Consider the following 24,667-nt stretch of genomic DNA (forward strand, 5'->3'; position numbering starts at 1 on the left):
ATATAGTGCTGGAAAGATTTGTTTCCAGCGAGTCGAGTCTACAATCTCATGGAGTATATGGACAAAGTTGTTCAGCTGCAGGACAGGGCATAGGCAGCCACATGTAGTGATGGCCCTAGAACAGTAGCTGAGCAAGGTTACTGCTCAGGAAAGGCCGGTGAGTTCTTAACCTATCTTGTTACTCCAGGCAGGGTTGGGGCACAGAGCTATGTGGACTCAATAGATGACCCTGTAGCAGGCTGGCTATATTGTGTCTAGAACCCTTGTGAGGAGTCTGGTTTAAGAGATGACATGCAGGGCTCACTTGTGTTGATGAGACTCCAGGTAAGCACCCAGATTCCACAGCGCCACTAGATCTGTCATCTCTAGAGGTGGGGCCATCATGGAGAGGACTTTGTATGCTGACTGCCTAGGGCCCAGGAATTAATACACACTGTGTCTTAAGATATGTTTCAACTCCTTGGGATCAGGCAGCTCAACAAAGTTGGGCTAGTAGCTCTAGGCTGTGCTGCACAGGGGCCAAACTTGACTGGTCTCAGCCTACTCTTCCAAACTACCTTTCGCTCTCAAGAGACAGCTGTGAAGAGGGAGACTTTGCCCCCAAGTTCTGGTACCTGCTAAATTGGAGAGAGTCCCATTGGCAATCCAGAGTCTTAATTCTTAACTCAATGGGTCAGTGCTTGTCAGCTGCCAGAATCTGCCAGGCTATAGACTTTAACTTGTAGTTACATGGCTATCTAGCGCTATGCAGGGTAGGCTGTGATCTCAGCTGCCTCAGGACACAGGGTTTGTGCCACAGCATGTCACAGGCCACCTGTGAGGCCATTTCCACCTGTCTTCTCACACTCTAAGGAGACGTCAGGAGCAAGTCCCAAACCAGTCCAGTAACTGACAGATGTGGGAGCCTGGCTCTGCCAATATGTCCAGATTGCCATGCAGAACATTTGAATGGATACACCTCGGAATTGCGGAGGGGCACTACTGACAACGTGGGCCAGATTGTTTTAGGATCCTAAAAAAAAGCTGTGAGCCAGGTGGTGGCGCACACCTTTAATCCCAGCACTTGGGAGGCAGAGGCAGGTGGATCTCTGTGAGTTCAAGGCTAGCTTGATCTACAGAGTGAGTTCCAGGACAGGACAGCCAGTGCTACACAGAGAAACCCTGTTTTGAACACCCCCCCCCCCAACCACAAAAACAAAATTGTGATCAGATACTAGTTCTATGGCTTCAAGTGGGCCTAGGGGTTTCACAGGTGTCTATATTTATTTCCCCAAGGTGGCATGTAGTGCATTCTGGGCTTCTAGCCTGCATCGCCACCTTCTGTATCCCTCAGGGCAGGAGGAAACATAGGAGGCAACAGCAGAGCCTGTCTGTTTATCATCTATCCATCTGTATGTGTGTGTGTGTGTATATATATATATATTTATTTATTTATTTGTGAAGGGCTAAAGGGGACTCTCATGTAAAAATCCAAAATACAATTTTATGAACAACCTGCAGGATCAGTCCAAGTGTGGCTGTGAAGGTCCAATGCAGACAGTAGACCTGGACTGTGTAAAGGCAGCAGGTATGCGGCCCTCGGGACCGTCCTCTTGACCTGAAGCACTGCCCAGGCTCATGCCCCATCTGTGTTCCACTGGGGTGGTAACTTGATCTAGGATGCCCTGGACTGCGACTGTCTTGTCTCCCTAGGACCAGCTATGTCCTAGCAGTAGGTTGGGAGTCAGCCACAAACCATCCTGACAACTCCTGGGATGTCTAGGAGACAGTGGGATCCTTGGCTTTGGGGGGTTCAGTGCCCGTCAGAAGAGAGATGGTGGGGTCATCCGTGTAGTCATCCCCCTCGGAGAAGTAAGAGCTTTCCCCCAGCTCAAAGAGCACAGGCAGTTCGCTGTTCCCTGTGTCCACAGCGTCAGGGTCCAACAGGAACAGGGGTTGAGCCGTGTAGTGTACCAGCTGCTTCCCTGTAGGCATGGGTCAGGATGGTGGGGATCGGCAAGTTGGAAGTGAGGGTCAGGGGTGGGACAGAATTGCTTAGCTCACCTGAGTCAGGGTTACTGTTCTCTGCCTCAATAGGTTTGGGGGGCTCTTGGGGAGATAAGAGCTCCTGAATCTGTGGGACAAAGAACACACAATGAGAGTTGTTGATGGTCCCCTCTGCCCCCCACCCTGCCCGCCTACGCACGCTGGCCAGGCTGCTGTCCAGGTCAGGCAGGCTCATGTCGGGCATGGTCACCGAGGGGCTGAATAGCTGCAGGAGGAGGGAGGGAAGTCAGGGCTGGCTTGTGGGCAGGCTGGGTCAGGGTGGGTGGGGATGACCAGACTCACGTCCAGCAGTGCACTGGTGTCCACGCTGAAGCCGTGGCTTGTCAGCATGGTCTGCAGGTTGTCCAGGTTGGAGTCCATGGCATCCAAGTGATCACTGAGCTCGTTCCTGGCCCAGGGCAAGTGGGCAGGTGAACTAGTGCCCCAGGTTCCCGCTCCCCTTTGGTTGCAGCCCCCCAAGCAAGGTCCATCTGCGTAGCCAGCATGAGCTGGGGGACAATGTGTGTGGATTTCTGGGAAGATGCCAGAAAGGGCAGTAGTAAGCTTGCCCTCCATAAATGCTGAGGGTGGGACATAGCATGGCCCATTGGCAGGACATCCTAGGAGGCTCTGGTAAGGACTAAGGCTGGGACAAGAGGGTGGTGGAGAAAAAGGACAAGGGGTGTTGGCTCTAGAAAGGGCAGGCAGATATTTCAAGCTCAACAGTCTTGCCACTGCACCAGGAAGAGAATAAGAGAGGAAACAGGACTGTGCTTTTAATGGGTAGATCTGTACTCCCTTAGATCAGAAGACCTTAGGCCAAGGACATACCTGAGGCTTGGGCAAGGCAGTAAAAAGGGCTCTGTAGGTACCATGGGGCCTACCCTACCCTGACAGGAAGCTCATCATAGCAGTCTGTACTGGTGGCTGGGCCAGGCAGGAAGCGTGTCCCTATCACAGCTTTTGGCTTGTGCACAGGGGAGGCAGTGGAGATGCAGAGCCTGTGAGACCATCCCCTGGTGCTCTTCGCCTGGCAGGGCAAGTGCTATGCCCAGGTTGGGAACTGGTCCATGGCTGTGGGAGGGGCCCTGGCGGAGTCCTCCTCCCTCCCAAGTGGGGGCAGCGCTAACCCTGGCTGGACTCGGCCATGCAGAAAGGAAGAGGAGGGGCAGGGGAAGAGGCGGGCGACCCCAGACATCTGTGGAGCGCGAGCCAAACTGCAAGATACAAAGACAAGAGCCCCCCCATTGCAGGCGGGGGACGGGGGGATCTGTGCCCACCGTCCTCGCTCGCTCAGCCTTTGGGATGTGCCTGAGGGGTGGTCAAGGCTGGGCCCTGGCTCATCATTTCCTGTGTCAGGTCTAGGGAGAATAACAGATCCAAAGATCCTGGGGCTTGCCACAAAAGAGGGTGATGCCAGTAGGGAGGGTGGCCCAGGAGGCAGGGGTATATCCCATTTCTAGTGATGTGGTTGGTCTCCCTCCCCAGCTTCAAGCTCACTCTGAGGTCTGAGGGAATAGATCCAACCCATCACTCCCAGCAAACAGCAGGGATTGTGCCTTGCTAAGACACAGATACCCTGTATCCAGCCTGAGGAATCTCATGCTGTGGGGGGCTTATAGGTTAAAGGGAGGCAGGATGGGCATATCACTCACTTGTCTAGACAGGCTACGCTGAGGCACTTCTCAGGGGTAGAGGAGGGCAGGGGTGTGGGGGCATGGGCTCCGGTTGTATCCACAGAGGCTGTGTTTGAGGCAGCAGGGGTAGGCTCGCTCTCTCGAAGGATGGAGTCAATGAAGGCAGTTGGGGATAAAGGTGTATCCATGGAGGATGGGCGCCCAGGGCTTGCCTCCAGTACCCGAGGGCTCCGAGGTGGGCTGGGGGGCTCTTCCTTGACACGGATCAGGGTGCTGCTGGATAGGGGTCTGAACATGTTATACATAGGGAGACATGTTAGAAAGCGCCTAAGTTAGCTCCACCCGCTTCCAACTTTGCCCAGGACCCTTAAAGGCTAGCCCACTAGCGTGACAGGAGGTATGAGGGTGACGAAGCCCAACCTCTCATCTATGCTCCTGCCTGGGGACGCCAAAGGGCTGGTAGGAGTCAGCTCAGTGATATCGGAGATAATGGGTCCAGAGCTGGTGACCGCATCAGAGGTGTAAAGGCTAGAGCTGCTGTAGGCTGGAGATGGAGCCTGCAATTAGAGACAAAGGCCACATGCAAGACATACCTGTGGTAGTTTGGGTCACCCTGCACCCACTAGGGAAGTCTCATGGAGCTTGATGCTTACTGAGTATGGGCCAGGACCATGGACATGTTCCAGGGAGTACTGTCGACCATACTTGGGCACAGAGTGTGCTGAGCTGCTATCGCTCAACATCAGAGGGCTGCAGGGAAGAGACAGGTTAACTGCCGACACAGACCTTGGTGGTGCCCAGGATATACAGCAAGCAGAGGACACAAGGTGCAGGGCCAGAGTGGACAGTGCAGGCATCCCCAGAGCCTCACATCTTTCTCTTCACCCCTAGGATCCGGTTCGACTGCACCAGTGAGATCAGGAACTGAATGAGCTGTGGGGCAGAGAGGATAACAGTCACCCTGGCCCAGTGATGGAGGGGACCCACCTACCACCAGTCCTGCCCACCTTGTTGACAACTTTTTGCTGCTGGGCATGCTTCTGCCGCAGGCTGGCCACCTCCCGCCACAGGGCCTCGTTCTCGCTGCAACACATTGCTGGGTCAATTGGGCCATATTTGAAGAGCCAGGGAGTCAGGCTGTTGACAGACTAGTGAGACAGGGCTGGACCAGGTGAGAGCTCATGGCACCACTGACTCCCCTGGCTCTGCTACACTTCTAGGGGAGGACTCAGGTGTCAGCTGGGGAGGGAGGGCATGGACAGAGAGAGCCTCATGGTACACCTCAGGATTTCAGTCAAAAGAGGTCACAGGGACTTGTCACACACTGGCTAGACACATAGGTCAGGACTTTGGGAAAGACCCCAAACTGCTGATTATCCTCGGTTTGGGGGTAAAAGGCAGCTGAGAACTGTGTGCCCTATACTGAGTAATAACGGAGGAGTGGGGCCGCTAGGAATAGAGAACAGGGAGGGGTCTGCTCCCAGGACTGTTCTGGTTGGCTCCTGCCAGCCCTAATTTTAAGGGAGACACATTGAAGGGGGAGGGGGGGCTGTGAGCTCACATCCTGAAAAGGTGGCGGCCCAGCAGGGGAATGAGAAGTGGGTGCAGCAGGGAGTTCCCAACCCTGTCCTGAGGGGGGATGAACAGGCCAAGCAGTGTGTCACAAAAACAATGGAAGGCAGGTTGGGAATGGTTTCTGCAGGGTGGGGCAGGATAGACCCCAAGTAACCTAGGCACCCTCCTGAGCCTTGGGACCTACTGCTTCATAGCCAGGAGCTTGGAGTCCATACACTCCTGTTTCCCCTTCATCAGCTGCACATCCGTCAACAGCCTGGTGACACTGTCCTGGCGTATTTTTATGTCTTCATTCTTCAAAGTGGACACCTAAGGATAAGGGCATACAAGAGTCTGAAGTGGCATCCAGGGAGTGGGGAGGGTCTGGTAAACACTGAGAAGGGGGGGGGCGGGGGCGGTGGGACACACGACAGAGATAGATGAGGGTACAGGCTATGTGTGCTTTCAGGCTAGTCTTGCAGCACCATCAAGATACTGCAGAGAGGTCTGAGGACAGGGAGGAGCTGTACTCAGGGTTGGTGACTCACACTGGTCACTTTCCTCTTGATGTTCTCAAGGAGTTGTTCCTGGCCACGCAGGAAACATGGATGCTGGAACTCGGTGTCATCCCTCTCAGGCTTGACCAGGCCGCCCTGCTCAATGTGGACTACTTTTCGGAAGCCATCTGTGCACATGGGGGTGGGGTAATTCTGCTTGAGGGTCAGGGAAGAGAACTCCAACAGCCTAGCCATGCTCTAGGGTAGACAAGGGGCCTCCTAAAAAACTGCAAGATTCTAGCTGGTGCCTACTTAGTCAAGTTAGTCATGGTTGGAAAAGACCTTGTCTTCCACAGCTTCCGCTCTTGCAAATGGAGGTGTAGCTACTAGGGTAGGGTCTCATACTCTTCTCTGGGGAACTCAGGCTTACACCCATGAGGATCCTTCCTTAGCCAACCCAGGCGTCCATCTCTCAGCAGCATGTCGAGTCTGTTTCTCACATCCCCGGGAAGGACACATACCATCCCACAGAGGTACTTACACATGTTGAGCTGCCGCACGAAGCTGGCCATGTTGTTGTGCTTGAAGTACTTGGGCAGCACTTCCTTGGCAAACTGGCCCTGGTCAAACACGTGGAAGCTGTTCCCACTCTGTAAGGAGACATACAGGCAGGTCAAATATAAAAGCTGCTACCATATTTCCACCGTAGCCTGAAGCGCCTCTTCATGGGTGGTAGGCAGTACACATTCTCCCTTCATAGAGGAGGAGGTAAGTTCAATGTTAGGATTCCATAGTTGGCATCTAGGTTATGGAGCCCACCTCTGAACAGCTAGAATCATGTAGCCACAGACAGGTTCCTACTCCCTGGCAATTTTAGACTCATAAATCGCCCACAGCATTCTGTGCCATCTCTAGGGACTGACTAGCATTTAACTTTAATCAGCAAATTTTCTTTTTTATTTAACTTTATTTTATGTGCATTGGTGTGAAGGTGTCAGATCCCCTGGAACTGGATCTTCAGACAGTTGTGAGCTGCCATGTGGGTGCTGGGAATTGAACCTGGGTCCTCTAGAAGAGCAAGCAGCCAGTGCTCTTAACCGCTGAGCCATCTCTCCAGCCCCCCTCTTTCTGGTTTTTAAAGACAAGGTTTCTCTATGTAGTTTTGACTGTCCTGGAATATACTCTGTAGACCAGGCTGGCCTCGAACTCCTAAGTGCTAGGATTAAAGGGGTGTGCCACCACTGCTTGGCTTCTTTTTCAGTTTAAGGTGAGAACTCGAGACTGTTGAACACTGCATGGCTGCTCTTCTGTGCGGGTACTCTCCTGAACATAGTCCGGAACCACTAGGAGGGGCTGAAGGGCCGTGGCAACTCAGAGGCATTGGATACTGGAGTGGGGAGGCCCCACAGTGGGAAGGGGACAGCAGTAAATTGCTGGGGTGAGGAGCTTATAATACAGGCATGTAGAATACATCAAAAGGAGCCCAAGGTGTTGGATTAGCACTAGGGCAGAAACAGCAGGGCAGGTGGACACAGGAGAAAAAGAATGCAAAGCAGCAATGAAAGCACTGGGAGGAAGCAGTGGGCTCTTTACGCAACACATCCAGTTTCCATTCTTCCCTTCAGCTTTGAAGCCAGTGGGAACAATGGCAGTGGGGACATGGCAAGAGCTAACTCAAGATTCTGGTGCTAAAGGACTCTCCAAGCAAGGCTGGCTTTGCTTGACCTAAGGCTGACTCAGTCCAGAAACATAAAAAAGCATGTAGAAGAAGATTTTAAATGGCTGCTGACACAATGTAGAACACAGTCTAGCCAGAAACCTTAAAAGGCGATGAATGAGGGATCACTAGGAATCTGAAATATTCCTAGGACTCCAATGGCTATGCACACATGAGATCTGTTCCTAGGGAAGACCTAGGAAGCCCACGGAGTGTTCCCTCTGGCAGGAATGGGAAGTAGGCTATAAAGTTGGGTTGTTGCCGGGCGGTGGTGGCGCACGCCTTTAATCCCAGCACTCGGGAGGCAGAGGCAGGCGGATCTCTGTGAGTTCGAGACCAGCCTGGTCTACAGACAGGCTCCAGGACAGGCTCCAAAGCCACAGAGAAACCCTGTCTTGAAAAACAAAAAACAAACAAACAAACAAAAAGTTGGGTTGTTAACTTCTAGGCTACTTGTTAAAGATGGGAATCAACATACACACAGAGGCCTGAGGAAAGACAGGAGACTCACTGGCTCCAGTTGTTTAAGGAAATTTTAGCTCCATTTACCCAAGTAAGGCAACTCTTCATAGTAGCTATCACATACTAATGCAAAGTCAGAAACAAGAAGCTATGGCTGGGACTGATAAGATGGCTGTGGATATGTTTTTGCTGCTTGCAAAGTCCTTTCCTGGTCTTGAGTTCACAGCCGGATTATGAAATGACCATTATGAATCCCATTTAGTTTTTTTTTAAAAAATCATTTAATTTAAATTAAAAAGAAAAGTCATAACTTATAATAGGAAAAAAAAGCAATTTATGTCCCTATGTTGGACTCATGAGAATAAGGATTCTAACTTAGCTATTTTACTTAAAATAGTATGGCCAAAGAACTGAAGAACCATACAGGAAGGACTAAGGTATAAGGATGATGTCCTACTAAATGGAAAATCTCAGTAAAACAATAAAAATGAAAAAGAAACACCAAGTAGATACTCTGGAATTGGAAAGCTAACTCAGGCTAAAAATTCACTTGGGGGCAGAGCAGTGGTGGTACACACCTTTAATTAACCCTAGTACTCAGGAGGCAGAGGCAGGTGAATCTTTGTGAGTTTAAGACCAGCCTACTCTACAGAGCCAGTTCCAAGATAGTCAAGGCTACAAAGGGAAACCCTGTCTTAAACAAACAAACAAACAAACAAACAAACAAACAAACAAACAAACGTCACCTGGGGACTCAAGAAAGAGAACAGGGAAAACTGTGAGTCAACAAGCACAAACACGGGCCTACTGAGATTACAGTCTGCAGACAGAAAACATGAGTGTGTGGTGGTTTGAATAAGAATTTCTCCCGCCGGGCGATGGTGGCGCACGCCTTTAATCCCAGCACTCGCGGATCTCTGTGAGTTCGAGACCAGCCTGGTCTACAGAGCTAGTGCCAGGACAGGCTCCAAAGCCACAGAGAAACCCTGTCTCGAAAAACAAAAAAAAAAAAAAAAAAAAAAAAAAAAAGAAAGAATTCCTCCCATAGGCTCATGTATTTGAATGCTTAGCACTGGGGAGTGATACTATTTGAAAATAATGGAAGGTGTGGCCTTGTTGGAGAAAATGCACCACTGGGTGCCTTGAGGTTTTAGGGTGTAGCTTTTGATTACTCCAGCACCACGAATGAGTGCCACCATGTTTCCTGCCTTGATGATAATAGACTAAGCCTCAGAAACCATAAGCAAGCCCCCCCCCCAAAATGTTTTCTCCTACATAGTTGCTGTGGGGGCTGGAGAGATGGCTGAGCAGTTAATAGCCCTGGCTGCTCTTCCAAAAGCCTGGGATTCAATTCCTAGCACTCACACAGCAGCTCACAACTGTCTGTAACTCCAGTTCCAGAGGATCTCACACAGACATACGTGTAGGTGAAACACCAATGCACATAAAAATCTACACAGCAGCTGGGACTGGAGAGATGGCTCAGAGGTTAAGGACACTGACTGTTCTTCCAGGGGTCCTGAGTTCAATTCCCAGCAACCATATGGTGGCTCACAACCATCTAAAATGAGATCTGGTGCCCTCTTCTGGCATGCAGGAGGCATACATGGCGGCAGAACACTGTATTGTATATGTAATAAATAAAATCTTTAAAAAAAAATCTACACAGCAATAGAACAATGACTAGCAGAATGAATAGAAGTGAACAGAGCTGTGGAGCCCTGGGAGGCACCATCAGACCTACAATGCTTAATGGGAGGCTCAGAAGATGAGAATGGACAAATGAGTATATTTAGGAAAAATGATAAAGAACATACCAAATTTGACGTACTATCCAAAACACTAAATGAACTTCAAACAGGAAAAACTAAAAGGGAATCATTAACGGTCATTTCATAATCCAACGGTCAAATTCAAGACCAGGAAAAGGACTTGCAAGCAGCCAAGTCACAGCCAAAATAGCACAGATGGTGGATGATCAGCTGCAGGATGAAGACAGACAATCAGGAATTCCTATCCCTGAAGATGAAAGGGAAAGCACCACTTGTGGGCTGGGATTGTGGAACTCTGGGGAAGTGCCTCCACTCCAGTGACACACACCAAGCTTGTTTAGATCACTTAATGTCTCTGAAACTGTTCCATAGGCATCAACAAGTAAGAATAACCAATGAAACCACTCAAACTCACTGGGTCAGTAAGTACCTATGGCATGAACAGTCTACTCCTCATGTCACTGAGCCCTCAGAACAGATGCTGCACCCCAAAAGGTGTGGCTAAGTTTTGAGGACCCCTCTTCTCAGATCTGTCAAGGTTTAAGGGTACTACTAGAAGGACGTGTCTTTTCCAGCTGCAGGTTGATGAGATTACATGCCTGTTTGGACAGGTCCCCTACCTCACTCACAGTTCTCCCAGGTAGAAACTAGACCTAAGGCCAGAGCATGCACGTTGAGAGTGGTTAGCTGGGAAGTACAGTAGTTACTGCACTGCTATGTGTCCTGAGCGTCTGTCTACAGGAGACATAACCCATAAGCAAAGCAAGCACTTGAGGTCAAACAAGTCAGAGATCTCAAGCCTCCCCCCGCCCCTCCCCCCAGACAGCGCTGCCCAGACGGGAAAAGGAAGCTGAGAAGAGCCCTTTGGGATCAGAACAAATGGAAGACTAACTCAAATCTGCTCTTGCTCAGTTTACCCACTGAAATACCGCAAGCAAAAGCAGCCCACTACTGGCCACACATTTAACTGGATCTGACTACCCAACAATCTGTTGTGTCTCAGGGCATTGTATAAATAACAGCAAAACCAGGCAGTAGTTGCTGGTTCTTTGATGCTGGAGGTGACAACTGTGAGGAAGTGAATGTCATCAAGAAGAAGCAGTCTTTCTGAAGAAATCACAAGCAAGTAAGTGACTCAGCCACCACTGACTCCCACAATACACTAGTAACAAAAAAATGCAAGACGTACAGAAACTGTGAAGGATGACTCACACATGGTGGACAAGGAGGAGCAATAGAAACTGCCCAAGAAGGACAAGACAATAAATTTAGCAAAAAGTATAATGTCGTAAACATGCTTTGGGATGGAGAGATGGTTCAGCAGTTAAGACCAGTTGCTGTTCTTGCAGAGGACAAGGATTCAGTTTCTAGCACCCATAGAGCAGTATGCAAGGCTATATCTCTAGTTCCAGGGAGCTGGCACTCTCTTCTGGCTTCCACAGGTACCAGGCATGCATAAGTGCCTTTTTATATATACAGGTAAAACTCATACACATACAGTAAGAAGAGATAAATATGCTCAGAGAAATAAGGAAATAACGTTTGAAGAAGCAAAGGAAGGACCATTAAACAGAGAATTACTAATGGGAAATATCCTAAGGGAGATTCTGGCTCAAACCCACCATGAAAAGATAATTAGTAAGCACAACAGTAGATCTGAGGGCAGGAAACTGATTTTTCTTTTTTGAAAATAGATGCCAGAAAACAGAGAGACAGGAGATAACGACAGGACTGGAAATTGCTTCCCCTGCCCCCTGAGACAGGGTTTCTCTGTGTAGTTCTGGTTGTCCTGGAAATTGCTCTGTAGACCAGGCTGGCCTCCGCCCCGAATTCTGGGATTAAAGGCGCACCACCACAGTGCAGCTAGAAATTACTTTTGAAAAGAACCCCCACCTATAGCTTCTCCCAACAGTGAGCTTATGGTACTACAGGCTGTTGACAGTACATGGACAGGCTTTGTTTGCCTTTAGTAACTAAACAAACCAATATAAGGTATCTATATAGTATTTATGTCATAAAGTTACAAATTATTCAGAGATAATTTAAATGGCAAGGGAAAATGTGTGCCGGTTACATGAAAATACTACTCCAGGATACCAATAGAGGACTGTATTTAATATTTCATTTCCTTGAGCAACTGTAAAAGGCATTATTTTTGTTGTTTTGTTTTCAAGACAGGGTTTCTCTGGCCTCGAACTCAGAGACCCACTTGCTTCTGCCTCCTGAGACTGGGATTAAAGGCATGTGCCACCAGGCCTGGTCCTTAAACATTCTAGAACCACCCCCAGCCCTGTCATATGTAATTAAAATAATAAACACACAGAACAAAAGCAACATATTACAAGTGGCAAAAGAGAAACAAGTCACATACATAAGGAGACCCATCAGCATAACAGACTGTCAACTGAAACCAACAGTTTTATGGACATAGAAGGGTGCCTTTTCCTTTCTTCCTTCTCTCCTTCCTTTCTTCTTTCTTTTGGTTTTTCGGGCAGGGTTTCTCTGTGTAGTTCTGGTTGTTCTGGAACTTGTTCTGTAGACCAGTTTGGCCTCAAACTCAGAGATTTACCTGCCTCTACCTCCTCTCACTCCTGAGTGCTGGGATTAAAGGGATGTGTTATACAGACCTTGAAAGGACAATTCTCAATTTCATATGAAAAAAAAAAAAACACCAGAAGAGCTAAAACAATCTTGAACAATAAAAGATCTGTAGTACAGCTTGAAACCAAGGATGAGATCTATATTTATCACACTGCACAAAACTCAAGTCCAAGTGGATCAAAGATCTCAACATAAAACCAGATACACTGAACCTGATAGAAGAGAAAGTGGGGAATAGCCTTGAATTCATTGGTACAGGAGAGAACTTCCTGAACAGAACACCAATAACAAAGGCACCAAGATCAACAATTAATAAATGGGACTTCTTGATACTGAAAAGTTTATGTAAGGCAAAGGACACCATCAATAGGAAAAAACAGAAGCCTACAGGATGGGAAAAGATTTTCACCAACTCCACATGCAATATAGGGCTAATACCCCAAATATATGAAGGATTCAAGAAACTAGACATCAACAAACCAAACAATCTAATTAAAAAATGGGGTACAAATTTAAACAGAGAGTTTGCAACAGAAGAATCTCAAACGGCCGAGAATCACTTAAAGAAATGTTCAAGCCGGGCGATGGTGGCGCATGCCTTTAACCCCAGCACTCGGGAGGCAGAGGCAGGCGGATCTCTGTGAGTTCGAGGCCAGCCTGGTCTACACAGCTAGTTCCAGGACAGGCTCCAAAGCCACAGAGAAACCCTGTCTCGAAAAACAAAAAACACATCAACAACAAAAAAAAAGTTCAACATCCTTAGCTATCAGGGAAATGCACACAAAACTACTTTTGAGATTCTATCTTACACCTGTCAGAATGGCCAAGTGACAGCTCATGCTGGCAAGGATGTGGGCAAAGGGAACACTCCTCCATTGCTGGTGAGAGTGAGAACTTTTACAGCTACTTTGGAAATCAATATGGCGATCTCTCAGAAAATTGGGAATTGATCTCCCTCAAGACCCAGCTATATCAGTCTTGGGCATATTCTCAAAGACCCTCCATCCTACCATGAGGACACTTGCTCAATTACATTCATAGTGGCTTTCATATAGTAACAAAAACTGTAAACAACCTAGATGTCCCTCAACACAAGAATGGATAAATAAAACGTGGTATATTTACACAACGAAGTATTATTCAGCTGTTAGAAAAAAATAACATCATGAAATTTGCAGGCAAATGGATAAAACTAGAAAGAAACTGAGCAAGGGCAACCCAGACCCAGAAAGACAAATGTGATATGTACTCACTTATACGCGGATATTAGCTATTATATAAAGGATAATCCCACTACACTCCATAGACCCAGAGAGTCTAAGCAACAAGGAGGGCTTTATGGGGGACACATAGATCTTCCTGGCAAGGGGGAAATAGAATAGACTTTGAGGGTGGACTGAAGTGTGTACGTACATGGCAACAGGAGAGGTCAGGCTGAGGAAGGAGGGAATAAGGGGGAGGAATACAGGGAGAGACAACTGGAGTAGGGGAGCATTTAATGGTGATGCGGAAACCTAGAGCAGTGGAAACTTCCTAGAACCTCTAAGGGTGACCCTAGAGAGGACTCCTAGTAATGGAAGATATGGAGCCTGAACTCTCCTGTAACCAGGCATGGCTCCCACTAGTGGGACTAGGACACTAACTCAGTCACAAAACCTTTGACCCATACCTGTCCTGCCTGTAAGATATGGCTCAAAGCATATGGGAGTGGCCAACCAATGACTAGTCTAACTTGAGGCCCAAGCCATAAGAGAGAACACATGCCTGATTCTGCTAGGATGACCAGGAACCAGAAGCTGGATAGTTCAGAGACCTAAGGTAGAACCAAACATGACTGATCAAACAAACAAACAAATCAAAAGTCAATGAACTGATTCTTAATGATATTCTGCTATAAACATAGACAGGGCCTAGCCCAATTGTCATCAGAGAGGCTTTCTCTAGCAGTTGATGGGAGCAGATGCAGAGACCCACACCCAAACCTTAGGTAGAGCTTGGGGAACCCCTTGGAAGAAGGGGAGGAAGGACTGTAGGAGTCAGAGGGGTTGAGGAATGTTAGGTCCTCTGTATACATGCTGTTGTTGTTTAGCTTGGGGTTTTTGTGGGACTCCTAACAGTGGGGAAAGGGGCATCTCTGACTCTTTTGCCTGCTCTTGGGACCCTTTTCCTCCTACTGGTCCAGTCTTGTTCAGTCTCGATATGAGCGTTTGTGCCTAACATTACTGCATTTTGTTATGTCGTGTTTGGTTGATATCACTGGAAGGCCTGCTCCTTTTTGAAGGGAAATGGAGGAGCAGTTGACCTGGGGGACAGAGTGAAGTGGTGGTGGGGAGTTGGGAGGAATGGAGAGAGGAGGCTGCAGTTGGGATGTACTGTATGAGAGAAGAATAAAAAGCAAAAAGCACAGATTAAAAAAAAAAAAAAAGGTTACAGAGCCAGGCAGATCTCTGAGTTTGAGGCCAGCCTGGTCTACAAAGTGAGTTCCAGGACAACCAGAAATACACAGAGAAACCCTGTCTCAAAAAACCAAACACACACACACACACACACACACACACACACACCCTTGGAAACTGCTAGAGGAGAACCAGGTGGTGCACTTCTGGATATGGAGGCATACATAGGTAAGGATGTTCTGAATGAGGAATCCAGTGACTCAGGAAATATGGTTAATAATCGACAAGTGGACCTCATGAAATTAAAAAGTTATATACAGCAAAGGAAATTGCCAAATGAGTAAAGCAGCAGCCTACAGAACTGAAAAAATGTGGCAGCTGTCTGACAAATGAGTCTGTGAAATTACACAGCCAGACCATGCCTCGAAAAACCAACAAAGCAAATAAAACAAAAAGCCCCAATGAAAAAAGATACCACATACATGGTTACAAGACAGAGAAAGCAAGCTGGAACTAATCTAGAAACTGCTGGCTGGCTTTCATGTCTCAGAGAGCTATGAAGGCTGGCTGGAGTTGACCCTCCATGCTACAATACTGACTTTCTGAGCAAGATTCATCCAATGGCACACTAGTGACATGACTATATAGGGGTAAGCAACCCTCTGAATCTGAGGCCTACTCCAGGGATTTATGCCTGATATTGTAAACCTGGTTAGAAGCCCATGGCTAGGGATTTTAGAGCCTCTGTTGAATCCACTACTGATGTTTGCAAATTGAACATGTCAAATTGCTTTCTAAATATTTATATTTAGACCCATAGATCAGTGCTGTTCTCAACTTTGGCTAAAGGAACTTCTTTTTGCAGCGGGCAGTAGTTAAGATGGACTCAAAACCACTCAAAGTGCTGAGAATAAGTTAACTGTTCAGTGTTTAGTCCTAAATGGGCCATCTAAACCTCTCTATTCCACATCCAGGCTCAGGGAACATCACTGAAAGAATGTGGGAGCTGGAGGACGGGGAGAAGTGCTGTAAACCCTGCCTTCTGCACATTACTAGGCCATGGCACCGATGAACCTGTGGCAGCTGTGCTGACCTGCAACCGACAGACTGCTAACATTCCAGTATGGATGGGAAGCACTTCAAAGATGGGGAGCTATTGGTAGTTAATGCCTGCTGGAGGAGGAGGAGGAGGAGGAGAGTTATTTTTCTTTAGGAGTGTAGCCAATGGTAAGTTACCCATAATCCAACAAATAACCTCATACTCATGCATATGCAGGCCACACTAACTGAACTCAGTGGGTTATAATAGAAAAATAAATGAAAGAAGGAAAAGAAAATGCTGGGAAGAAGGGTTCCAGAAGGAGCAGGAGGGAACAAGAGAGAAATAAGGAATAAAAAAAGAAAAAGGGAGATGCGTACAAGCTCTATCTCCCATACCTCAGAATGTAACTATATATATATACATATATATACATATATATATATAAAATTTTGTTTTTGTTTTTTTGAGACAGGGTTTCTCTGTGGTTTTGGAGCCTGTCCTGGAACTAGCTCTTGTAGACCAGGCTGGCCTCGAACTCACAGAGATCCGCCTGCCTCTGCCTCCTGAGTGCTGGGATTAAAGGCGTGCGCCACCATCGCCCGGCTCTGTAACTATATTTTTAAACAGGGTTGCTGCACATGCCATCAGACAATATGAGGTCATACTGGAGTAGAGTGAACTACTAATTTGAACAGATTAATGTTCTTACAAAAAGACAGCCAAATAAAGTTAGTCACACAGGGAGAATGTCAGGTTATGACAAAGACAGACTGGAGTCATGCAGCTATAAAAGAAGGATAACGACAGAATAACAGCAACAACCACAAGCGGGAAAAAACAAGGAGGGTGCCCTCCCACAGGCTTTAGAGGAAGCAGAGTCTTGTGAGTGTCTGGACTATAATGTAAGTATTCTCTGGGTGGCATTTATCACTCACCCAAGACTCAAAGTATAGCCCATCTCCACCTGAGGATGGAGCTCTTACCAGCTCAAAGTGGCTGCCAAGGATTTTATTGTGTTTTCTGATAGTACTGAAAATATTTCAACAAAAAGAAAAAAAAGATTTGTGTGTGTGTGTAGACTCCTGAAGCGGTCAGAAGAGGATGCGAGATGCTCTGGAGTTGGGTACTGGGACTTGAACTTGGATACTCTGCAAGACCAGGAAGCATATAACTGCTGAGTCATCTCTCCAGTCTTGTCACAGTTCAATAATAATCCACTGTTCATGTGTAGATACCTAATTTTCTTCTGTGTATTGACCCCGGATCTTGCGATCTCACAAACTATTCTGTAGAATCCTGCTATCCTTGAATAGTCACTAGTTCTACTTCTTCCTTTCCAATTTGTGTTTTTATTTGCTACACTGCACTGACTGGAATATACAATACACTGTTAGGCAGAAATGGCAAAGCAAAGAACTTATCTTCTCTTCTAATCTTGGGAAAGCGGCCAGTCTTCACAATCAAGCACACACAATCAGCCACAGTATTTATACACATGCTTCTCTCTACTATGCTGAGGAATGTCCCTGCCACTCTGTTTGCTGAGTTTTCATCAAAAAGTGGGTGTTGAATTTTGTAATGTGCTTTTTGCTTGTTATTTTCCCTTTTTTTATGTTAATGTGGTATATATATTGACTGAGTTTAGTAAATGGGACCATACTTGCGCTTCAAGCGTTATTCTGGTTTATGCTTTACTTTCTGATAAATTCTCAGTCACTCTTACCCCTTGTTCTTCATGCAATTTCCCTTTCTTTCCCTCCACTCGGAAAAACAAGAGACTCAAGTATTCCAGGCTGGCTTCTAACATTCTATACAGTCAAGGATGACCTTCACCCTCTAATCCTGCCTCTGCCTCTTGTGCAGCTGTCTTCATGATCTGCAGGCAATTTCCAGTAGAGTAGATTGTCTCTTTCTCCACATTTAAATTCTATTTTTAATGTTTACAATTTTTTATGTATAGAAAATTTTGCCTGAGTATATATATGCGCACCACATGAGTGCCCGAATCCCTACAGCAGTTAGAAGAAAGTACGTAACTGGAACTACATACAGTTATGTGCGTGCTAGGAACGGAAGTCAGGACCTCAGAAAAAGCAACAAGTGTTCTTAACCACTGAGTTATTTCTCCAGTCCCTTTTATTTTTTATTAAAAATTTTTTATTAAAAAATCTTTTATTTTTTAAAAGATTTACCCCATGTGTATGGGTGTTTTACTACAATATATTTCTGTGTGTCTTGAGCCTGCCTGATGCCTGCCTGCAGCGGCCAGAAAGTGGTGCTGGATCTCCTAGAACTGGAGTTATTAGAATAATTAAAAACCACAATGTGTGTTGTGTGCTGGAAATTAAACCCAGTTCCTCTGGAAGAGCAGCCAGTGCTGCCTTGTGTTTTACTGGCTCTCTTACTGGCTTTTAAGCCAGTAAGCTTTAGCTCAGTGATTTGGATAAACTGGCCAGTGTGCTTCAGGGACCCACCGGTCTCAGCTGTTCCTGTGTTGGGATTATACATGCTCTCTGCTATACCCAGCATGTTTTATGTGGGTACTACAGTTCTTCCTTTTTATTTGTATGGTGTTTTGCCTGCATGCAGTTCCTATGGAGGCTAGAAGAGGTCATTAGGTCCTCTGGGACTGGAGTTACAAGAGACAGTTGTGAGACACCGTGTGGGTACTCTGTAAGAGCGGTACACTGCTCTCATTGGCTAGTAAACTGAAACACAGCTGTCAGTCAATGGCAAGTCTTATTTCCGGTCTATGATCTTATTTTCCACAACACTGACAACTTGAAATGCACACAAAATTCTGTTCCTGCTAGAACAGGGGGTATCTAAGGTGGCCTGCAGGGGCCTCTGGACCCTGGAGCTCTTGTCTTCCGTACCCCCTTTACCTCCCAGGCAGAAAGAAATACACAGGTCACAGCACAGAGCTGATCAGATGACCGATCTCTGCTGATTCCTTTCTCTGTGGAGAGATGAGGAAGTCTCAGGTACAAAATAAATAATAATCTGATTATGAGCCAACAGTGCTGGTCACAACAAAAGTGGCTGGGGGGTCACTGCAAGGGAGCAGTGAAGAATGGAGGTGTAGGCCTGTAATCTTAGTTATTTGAGAGAGACAGAATTACAAGTTCAAGTTCAGTCTGGTCAATTTAGTGAGACCCTGCTTTAAAAAAGCAAAAATATGGCTCAGCAAGTAAAGGCACTGGTCCCCAAGCCTGAAGAGCTGAGTTAGATCCCTGAAACCTACATGGTGATGGGAAAGAACTGATTCCCTAAAGCTGTCATTCTACATCCACATGTACACTATGGGATGTGTGTTAGCGTGCACATGCACGCACGCACGTGTACACACACACACACACACACACACACACACACACACACACACACACTGCAGAGATGGCCCAGTAGGTAAAGGGCTTGCTGTGCAAGCATGAGAACCTAAAATTCGTCACTTTAGCTTCCAGGTGCTGGAGAAATGGTTCAGCAGTCGAGAAAACTTGTTGATCTTGCAGAAAACCCAGTTCAGTTCCTAATACACTTGATGGCTAATAATCGCCTGCAATTCCAATTCCATAGGACCTTTTGACCTCTTCTGGCCTCTGTAGTTAGTGCACTAACCCATACACATAAAATACCCATACATATAAAATAAATATTTTTTTTGGAAGGGGGTCTTTTCCGTGTAGCCCTGCCTATCCTGGAACTCATTTTGTAGACCAGGCTAGCCTCGAACTCACAGAGATCCTCCTGAGTGCTGGGATTAAAGGAATGTACCACCACGCCCACCAATAAATCTTGGAGGGAAAAAGGGGTCAGGTGTGGTACACATCTTTAATTCCAGCACTCACGAGGCAGAGGCAAGAGTTTGAGGCCAGCCTGGTTTACACAGTGAGTTCCAAGACAGCTAGGGCTACACAGAGGGACCCTTTTTCAAAAAACACAAATGAGAAAAAGAGCTAGCATGTACATAAATATGAGCATATATGATCTAGCACTGAAGAGGGAGAGGCAGAAGGATTCCTGGAGTTTGTGGCCAGCTAGACTATCTCAATGAGTGAGCTTTAGCCAAATGAAAAAAAAATCTGTCTCAGAAAGAAGGTGGAGGGGCTAGAGAGAAGAGTTGGTGGTTAGGAGCACTGACTCCTCTTCCAGAGGACCTGGTCTTGACTGCTAGTCCCTACATGGCAGCTCACAATCATCTGTAACTCCAGTTCCAAATCTGGCCTCTGCGGGAACACTATTTATACACACAGTATACAAAAACACATTCGGACACTTAGAAGGCAGAGGCAGGCAGATCTCTGTGAGCTTGAGGCCAGCCTAGTCTACAAAAGCTAGTTCCAGAAGAGATTCGAAAGCTACAGAGAAACCCTGTCTCAAAAAAACAAAACAAAAATACATTCAGGCAAAACACAAACATACATAAAGTAAAATATGAATATTAAAAACAAAAAGACAAGAATCCCAGACAGACAAAGACAGACAGTGAGCAATAGCTGGGCAACTATGAGTTTAGAGGTTTTTTTAAAATGTCTTTTTAAAGCTTTACATCATGATTTTTGTCTCAGTTTTCTACCTATAAAATGGAAATGTCACCTACTTGTACAGCTGTGGACATAGAACAAATACACAAGAAACTTCACCCCTTCTATGACTGAAGCGCTGGATGAGAGCAGCTGCGCAGGCTGCTTGACAGCTACTGCTGGAGGCACCAGAGCCTGCAGCACACATCATAACCTGCCCCTGGCATACGTGACCGCTGACATTTCAGTCTGCTCCAGGTCTCTCAGGGTGGGGCTTCTTAGGGCTGTTCCTACTGTCTGTCTGAGAATGAACTCATCTGGTTGTCAGAGCTTAGGTAGCGGGAGTGGCCCTGCCTGTCCTAGGAGTTCTGGATAGCAACCATGGCCAGCAACTGTTTTAAAATGCTTCATGTGATCCCATGAAGAATACTGAGGTAGATGGGTACCCTGTCCCTGCATTAGTGCATGGATTTTATGTCTCCAACAACCTATCCTGGGACCCAGCTCCTCCACAGTGGCTGTTTGAGTATTGGTATTCAAGAGTCCTTGCTCAGTGGTTCTAGTTTCTTCAATTACAGCCCCCCCCCCCCAAAGGCCTAACCCACAGTCATTCTCTTCTCAAAGAGAAGAGAACCACATCATTAGGCTGGGATTAGAGTGAGATCAGAGAGGTACCTAGCAACAAAATTCAAGCTTTTCATTATTAAAGGCAGGGATGTCTTAAAAATGAGACTTCAGGCTGGGCAGTGAAGGTGCAAACCTTTAATTCTAGCACTTTGGAGGCAAGGTAGGTGGATTTCTGTGAGTTTGAGGCCAGCCTGGTCTACAGAGCAAGTTCCCAGACAGTCAGGGCTACACAAAAACTCTGTCTTCAAAAACAAACAAACAAACAAAAAAGTTTTTTTGGCACTGGTTGCTCTTCCAGAGGAACCTGGTTTAATTCCCAGTACCCACAAGACAGCTCATAATTGCCTTTAACTCCAGTTTAAGGTGATCTGACATTTTCACACAGACATAGATACAGGCAAAAAAAGACCCCACCGAGAGAGAGAGAGAGAGAGAGAGAGAGAGAGAGAGAGAGAGAGAGAGAGAGAGAGAGAGAGAGAAACATCATTACATTTTTGTACCTGAGTGCCTCCCTGAAGTCTGGACCCTGTCCTAGAGCCTCAATATCCCTTGGCTCATCCTCCATCAGTCCTAGCACTTGTTTAGCACAAATCATGTGGTCCTTTCCCCAATCCTCAAGCTCCTCAGGTAGCTCCTGGGCTGGTATACCACAGTCAGCCTACATGGCAAGTGGGGCTCAGACTAGATCCTTCTAGATCTAGTAGGACAACAACTCTTGGGATGGTTAGCAGGTTAAAAACATGTTCATGAGCTCAGGGGATGGTTAAGTGGAAAAAAAAGCTTGCTGCACAAGTATGGGCGTCTAAGTTTGGATTTCCTAGTACCCATGCAAAGCTGGGTGTGGCTGTGTGAGCCTGTATACCCAGCACTGGGTGAGGTGGAAAGAGAAGGATTGTTGAGGCTTGCTGACCAGCAAACTAACTGATAAAACGCAAGCTCCAGGTTCAGTGAGAGAAGCTGTCTTAAGGGAACGGGGCAGAAAATGTTAGAGAGGACATCGGATGTCCTTTGGCCTTACACATGTGCTGGAGTGTTTGTGTGTGTGTGTGTGTGTGTGTGTGTACGGGCGCGTGTGCGCGCGCGCGCGCGCGCGCGCGCACACACACACACACACACACACACGCTCATCTTCTAAGAACAAGAAGAAAATTAAACAAACCCAACAAAAACTACCAGCATCTGTATTCTCCTGAGCTAGACAAACTTATTTTTCATGTTTCTCTTCAATATTTCTAAAAAGGACCAGACAAAATGATCTTATAAAATTGGAATCAAGCTGGATATAGACTCTGAGCTTTTTTTAGTCCCCCCATTTCAGAATGCACTGAGGCGGCTCCGCCAACAATCCTAGCAACAGTCTTACTTAGGGGACAGAGGAACCACAGCACAAAGGAGAAAAGGCAAGGACAAAAGGTGACTTCTATTACAGAGTTACTGTGTAGTCAAGGATTCTACCCTATGTTGCATCTCAGGGCACTAGAACTGGAAGGGCCTTTGGTATAAGGTAAAGAGAAGTCTACTGAGGAAGGACCACCCACATCCATTTTCCCATGCTCATATGGATCTTACAGGGATCCTAAATTTCCCCAAGGCTGTGCTGTCCTCTGGATCTGTCTGGGGAAATCCCTGGATCTCTTGAGGTCCCTGATCTGGTGAAGCGCCTGTAACTGAATGAGGGCCAGGGTTGGGAGAGCAAACACCAGAGAGCTAGTGAAGGTAGTGACTACTCTGTCTCCAAGCGGTAGAAATGAGAAGTCAGACCTAGGTAAGGGTCAATAAAGGATTTTTGGAATTAGACCGGCTTTCCCACGTATCCAGCCTCCCTGTTCCATCCAGGAGGAGGATGTGTCTGAGAATGGTGAGAAAATTTATATGAAAGCTACTCAGAATAAGAGAGTGGACCCAAAGCCTCCAGAGCAGTGGGCCTGCAGGGAATGATGTTAGAAGCAACCAAGCCAGTGTAAATGCCCCCACAGGACATGAGGGCATGGGCATGGGCAAAGAGTCAGATCCAAAAAGCTCTGCTGTCCCTGTCCGGCTCAAAGGTGTTCTTCTTCCACTTGTGTGCCAGAGCTTGGTTGCTATACTCATGAGAAAGCCAGCTCCCAGCTCCCACTGCCAGGTCCCACACCAGCTAGAGCTCACGGCTGCTACGGACAGACTACTCGCCCATTCCTCCCAACATGCCAACACGGCTCACAGGTGATGTGCAGTTGTGGCTGGAGGGAGGGCACAGGGCAGATCAGACCTATCTTCACACTGAGAGGCCCCCACCAGGACATCCTGTCCTAGAAGAAGACTCACGGGCACGTCACCCACCTCTGTACCAATTTATAAGCAGAAACAGCAGGGAGACTACCAGACAGGATGGATCTTCCTAATAGGATTAAGTTCAGACTATTCCGGAGAATATTTGGTATCCCAAGTGGACCTAGGTAAGGAAGCTCCCTTTCAGTCAAACAAAACAGAGGTGGAAAGCTGGGGAAAGACAGAAATGCGGGATCATTGTTTTTCTGCCCAGGAGTATGAGATCTAGGAGAGGTGGCTAACTGAAGACGGCCTTCAATCAAACATGCTGGTCCTTTCCAGGACCCACGGAGAGTCAGTGGGGGCAATCACAAAGACTTTCGAGTCTTCTCTTTATTCCCAAGCACTCTTTAGGCAGAGCAGAGTTTACACGAACAGGCAGTAGTGAGGGAGGCAGAAGCCTTGGCCTCCACCTTCCACCCAGGCTTTTCTATGCCTGCCAGCTTAAGAGACCAGTGCGCAGGAGGGAGTGCTCAGCAGAGCCTGAAAGGCCGCCAGATCTGGCTCGCAGGAGATCAAGGAGACAGCACCTAGATGTCTCCATCCCCCTCAAAGGCTCCCTCTGGGTCAGGAGGGTCTGTCTTTTAACCATCATCTGTTAGTTCTGCGCTCTGCCCTCTTAGCCAAGATCTCAACAGCCGATTCTACTTTCCAACTTGCCACAACTTGCAGCAGCATCTCTGTAAGCCCGAGTTGCTGGTCCAGCAGGGGCTGTGGTGTACACAGCCCGCTGCCAGGCAACAGAAGAGGGCTCGATGCAGCACAACCAGGGCCGGGCAAAACTGCTCTGGCGTCTGAGGTCTAAGAATCACGGACTAGCATTCGCTAGGCCCTCCACTTACTCTGAACGGTTGCCTACAAGCAGAACGGCATACCGACTCTGGGAAGCTATTCATCTGTGAGTCAAAGAACCTGAATTGGAAGCCCCGACATTTTCGCCCCAGGGAAACTTAGGACTCTGGTTCCCGGCCTACTCTCCGCCAAGCGGCTCTGGGGGCGGGGCTCACTTCCTCCCCAGACAGCCGCGTTCTCCCTCCAGGATGCCAGGACCCAGGCAAGCACGGCCACCCGCAGGCCGCTTCTCCTAAGTAGGTCCCTTCCCGGAACAGGACCGTCCTTTGAAGGCCACTCCAGCCTATGCCAGCTCCTACCGGGCTCCAGCAGATGAGCGCGTCGGTGTCCGGGTCGCTCACGAGGGTCCACAGCTTGGTTAGGAAGGCCGGGACGTTGCTGGGCCCCGCTGCACCGGGGCCCACGACCAGATCCATTTCGGACAAAGCTGGCTGAGGCTGGGATGGCGTTCTAGAAGAGTGGCTGAGAGCTGAGCTAGTGTCGTCGCTGTCCCTGCTGTCCGGGCCGCTCCGCCGCCCGCTGCGCACACACAGTAAGGCCTCGCATGGCCGCAGCCATCTTGCGACCGGCGCGCTCTCGCCAGGGCCGGTCCTGTATCCCGTGGTGCGCAGGCGCCGTGACCTGCCCCGCCTACTTCGCTGGGCCCGCCCCTGGG

General features: G+C 47.7%; 1 protein-coding gene across 6 annotated transcripts; it reads right to left on the bottom strand.

The window, feature by feature from the left end:
- Window positions 1–1,371: 1,371 nt before the first annotated feature.
- On the bottom strand, window positions 1,372–24,583 carry Hsf1 (heat shock transcription factor 1). Of its 6 annotated transcripts, XM_050144921.1 has the most exons (14): window positions 24,312–24,582; window positions 6,255–6,363; window positions 5,765–5,901; window positions 5,422–5,546; window positions 4,670–4,745; window positions 4,534–4,595; window positions 4,316–4,412; window positions 4,083–4,219; window positions 3,681–3,950; window positions 3,156–3,242; window positions 2,329–2,434; window positions 2,186–2,251; window positions 2,044–2,113; window positions 1,372–1,964 (listed from the first exon to the last, which is right to left on the bottom strand). In XM_050144921.1, the coding sequence occupies exons 1-14, from the start codon at window positions 24,426–24,428 to the stop codon at window positions 1,759–1,761; spliced, it is 1,665 nt and encodes a 554-aa protein (XP_050000878.1). In that variant the 5' UTR covers window positions 24,429–24,582; the 3' UTR covers window positions 1,372–1,758. The 6 variants fall into 6 exon arrangements, with proteins under 6 accessions (XP_050000878.1, XP_050000877.1, XP_050000880.1 ...); XM_050144920.1 differs by having other exon boundaries at window positions 2,044–2,251; window positions 24,312–24,583; XM_050144923.1 differs by lacking the exon at window positions 2,186–2,251.
- Between the last annotated feature and the right edge of the window lie 84 nt (window positions 24,584–24,667).

Source organism: Alexandromys fortis, unplaced genomic scaffold (genome assembly GCF_014885135.2).
Source record: "Alexandromys fortis isolate MF-2015 unplaced genomic scaffold, M_Fortis_MF-2015_v1.1 scaffold_2_1_26212458, whole genome shotgun sequence".
Classification (NCBI taxonomy): Eukaryota; Metazoa; Chordata; class Mammalia; order Rodentia; family Cricetidae; genus Alexandromys; species Alexandromys fortis.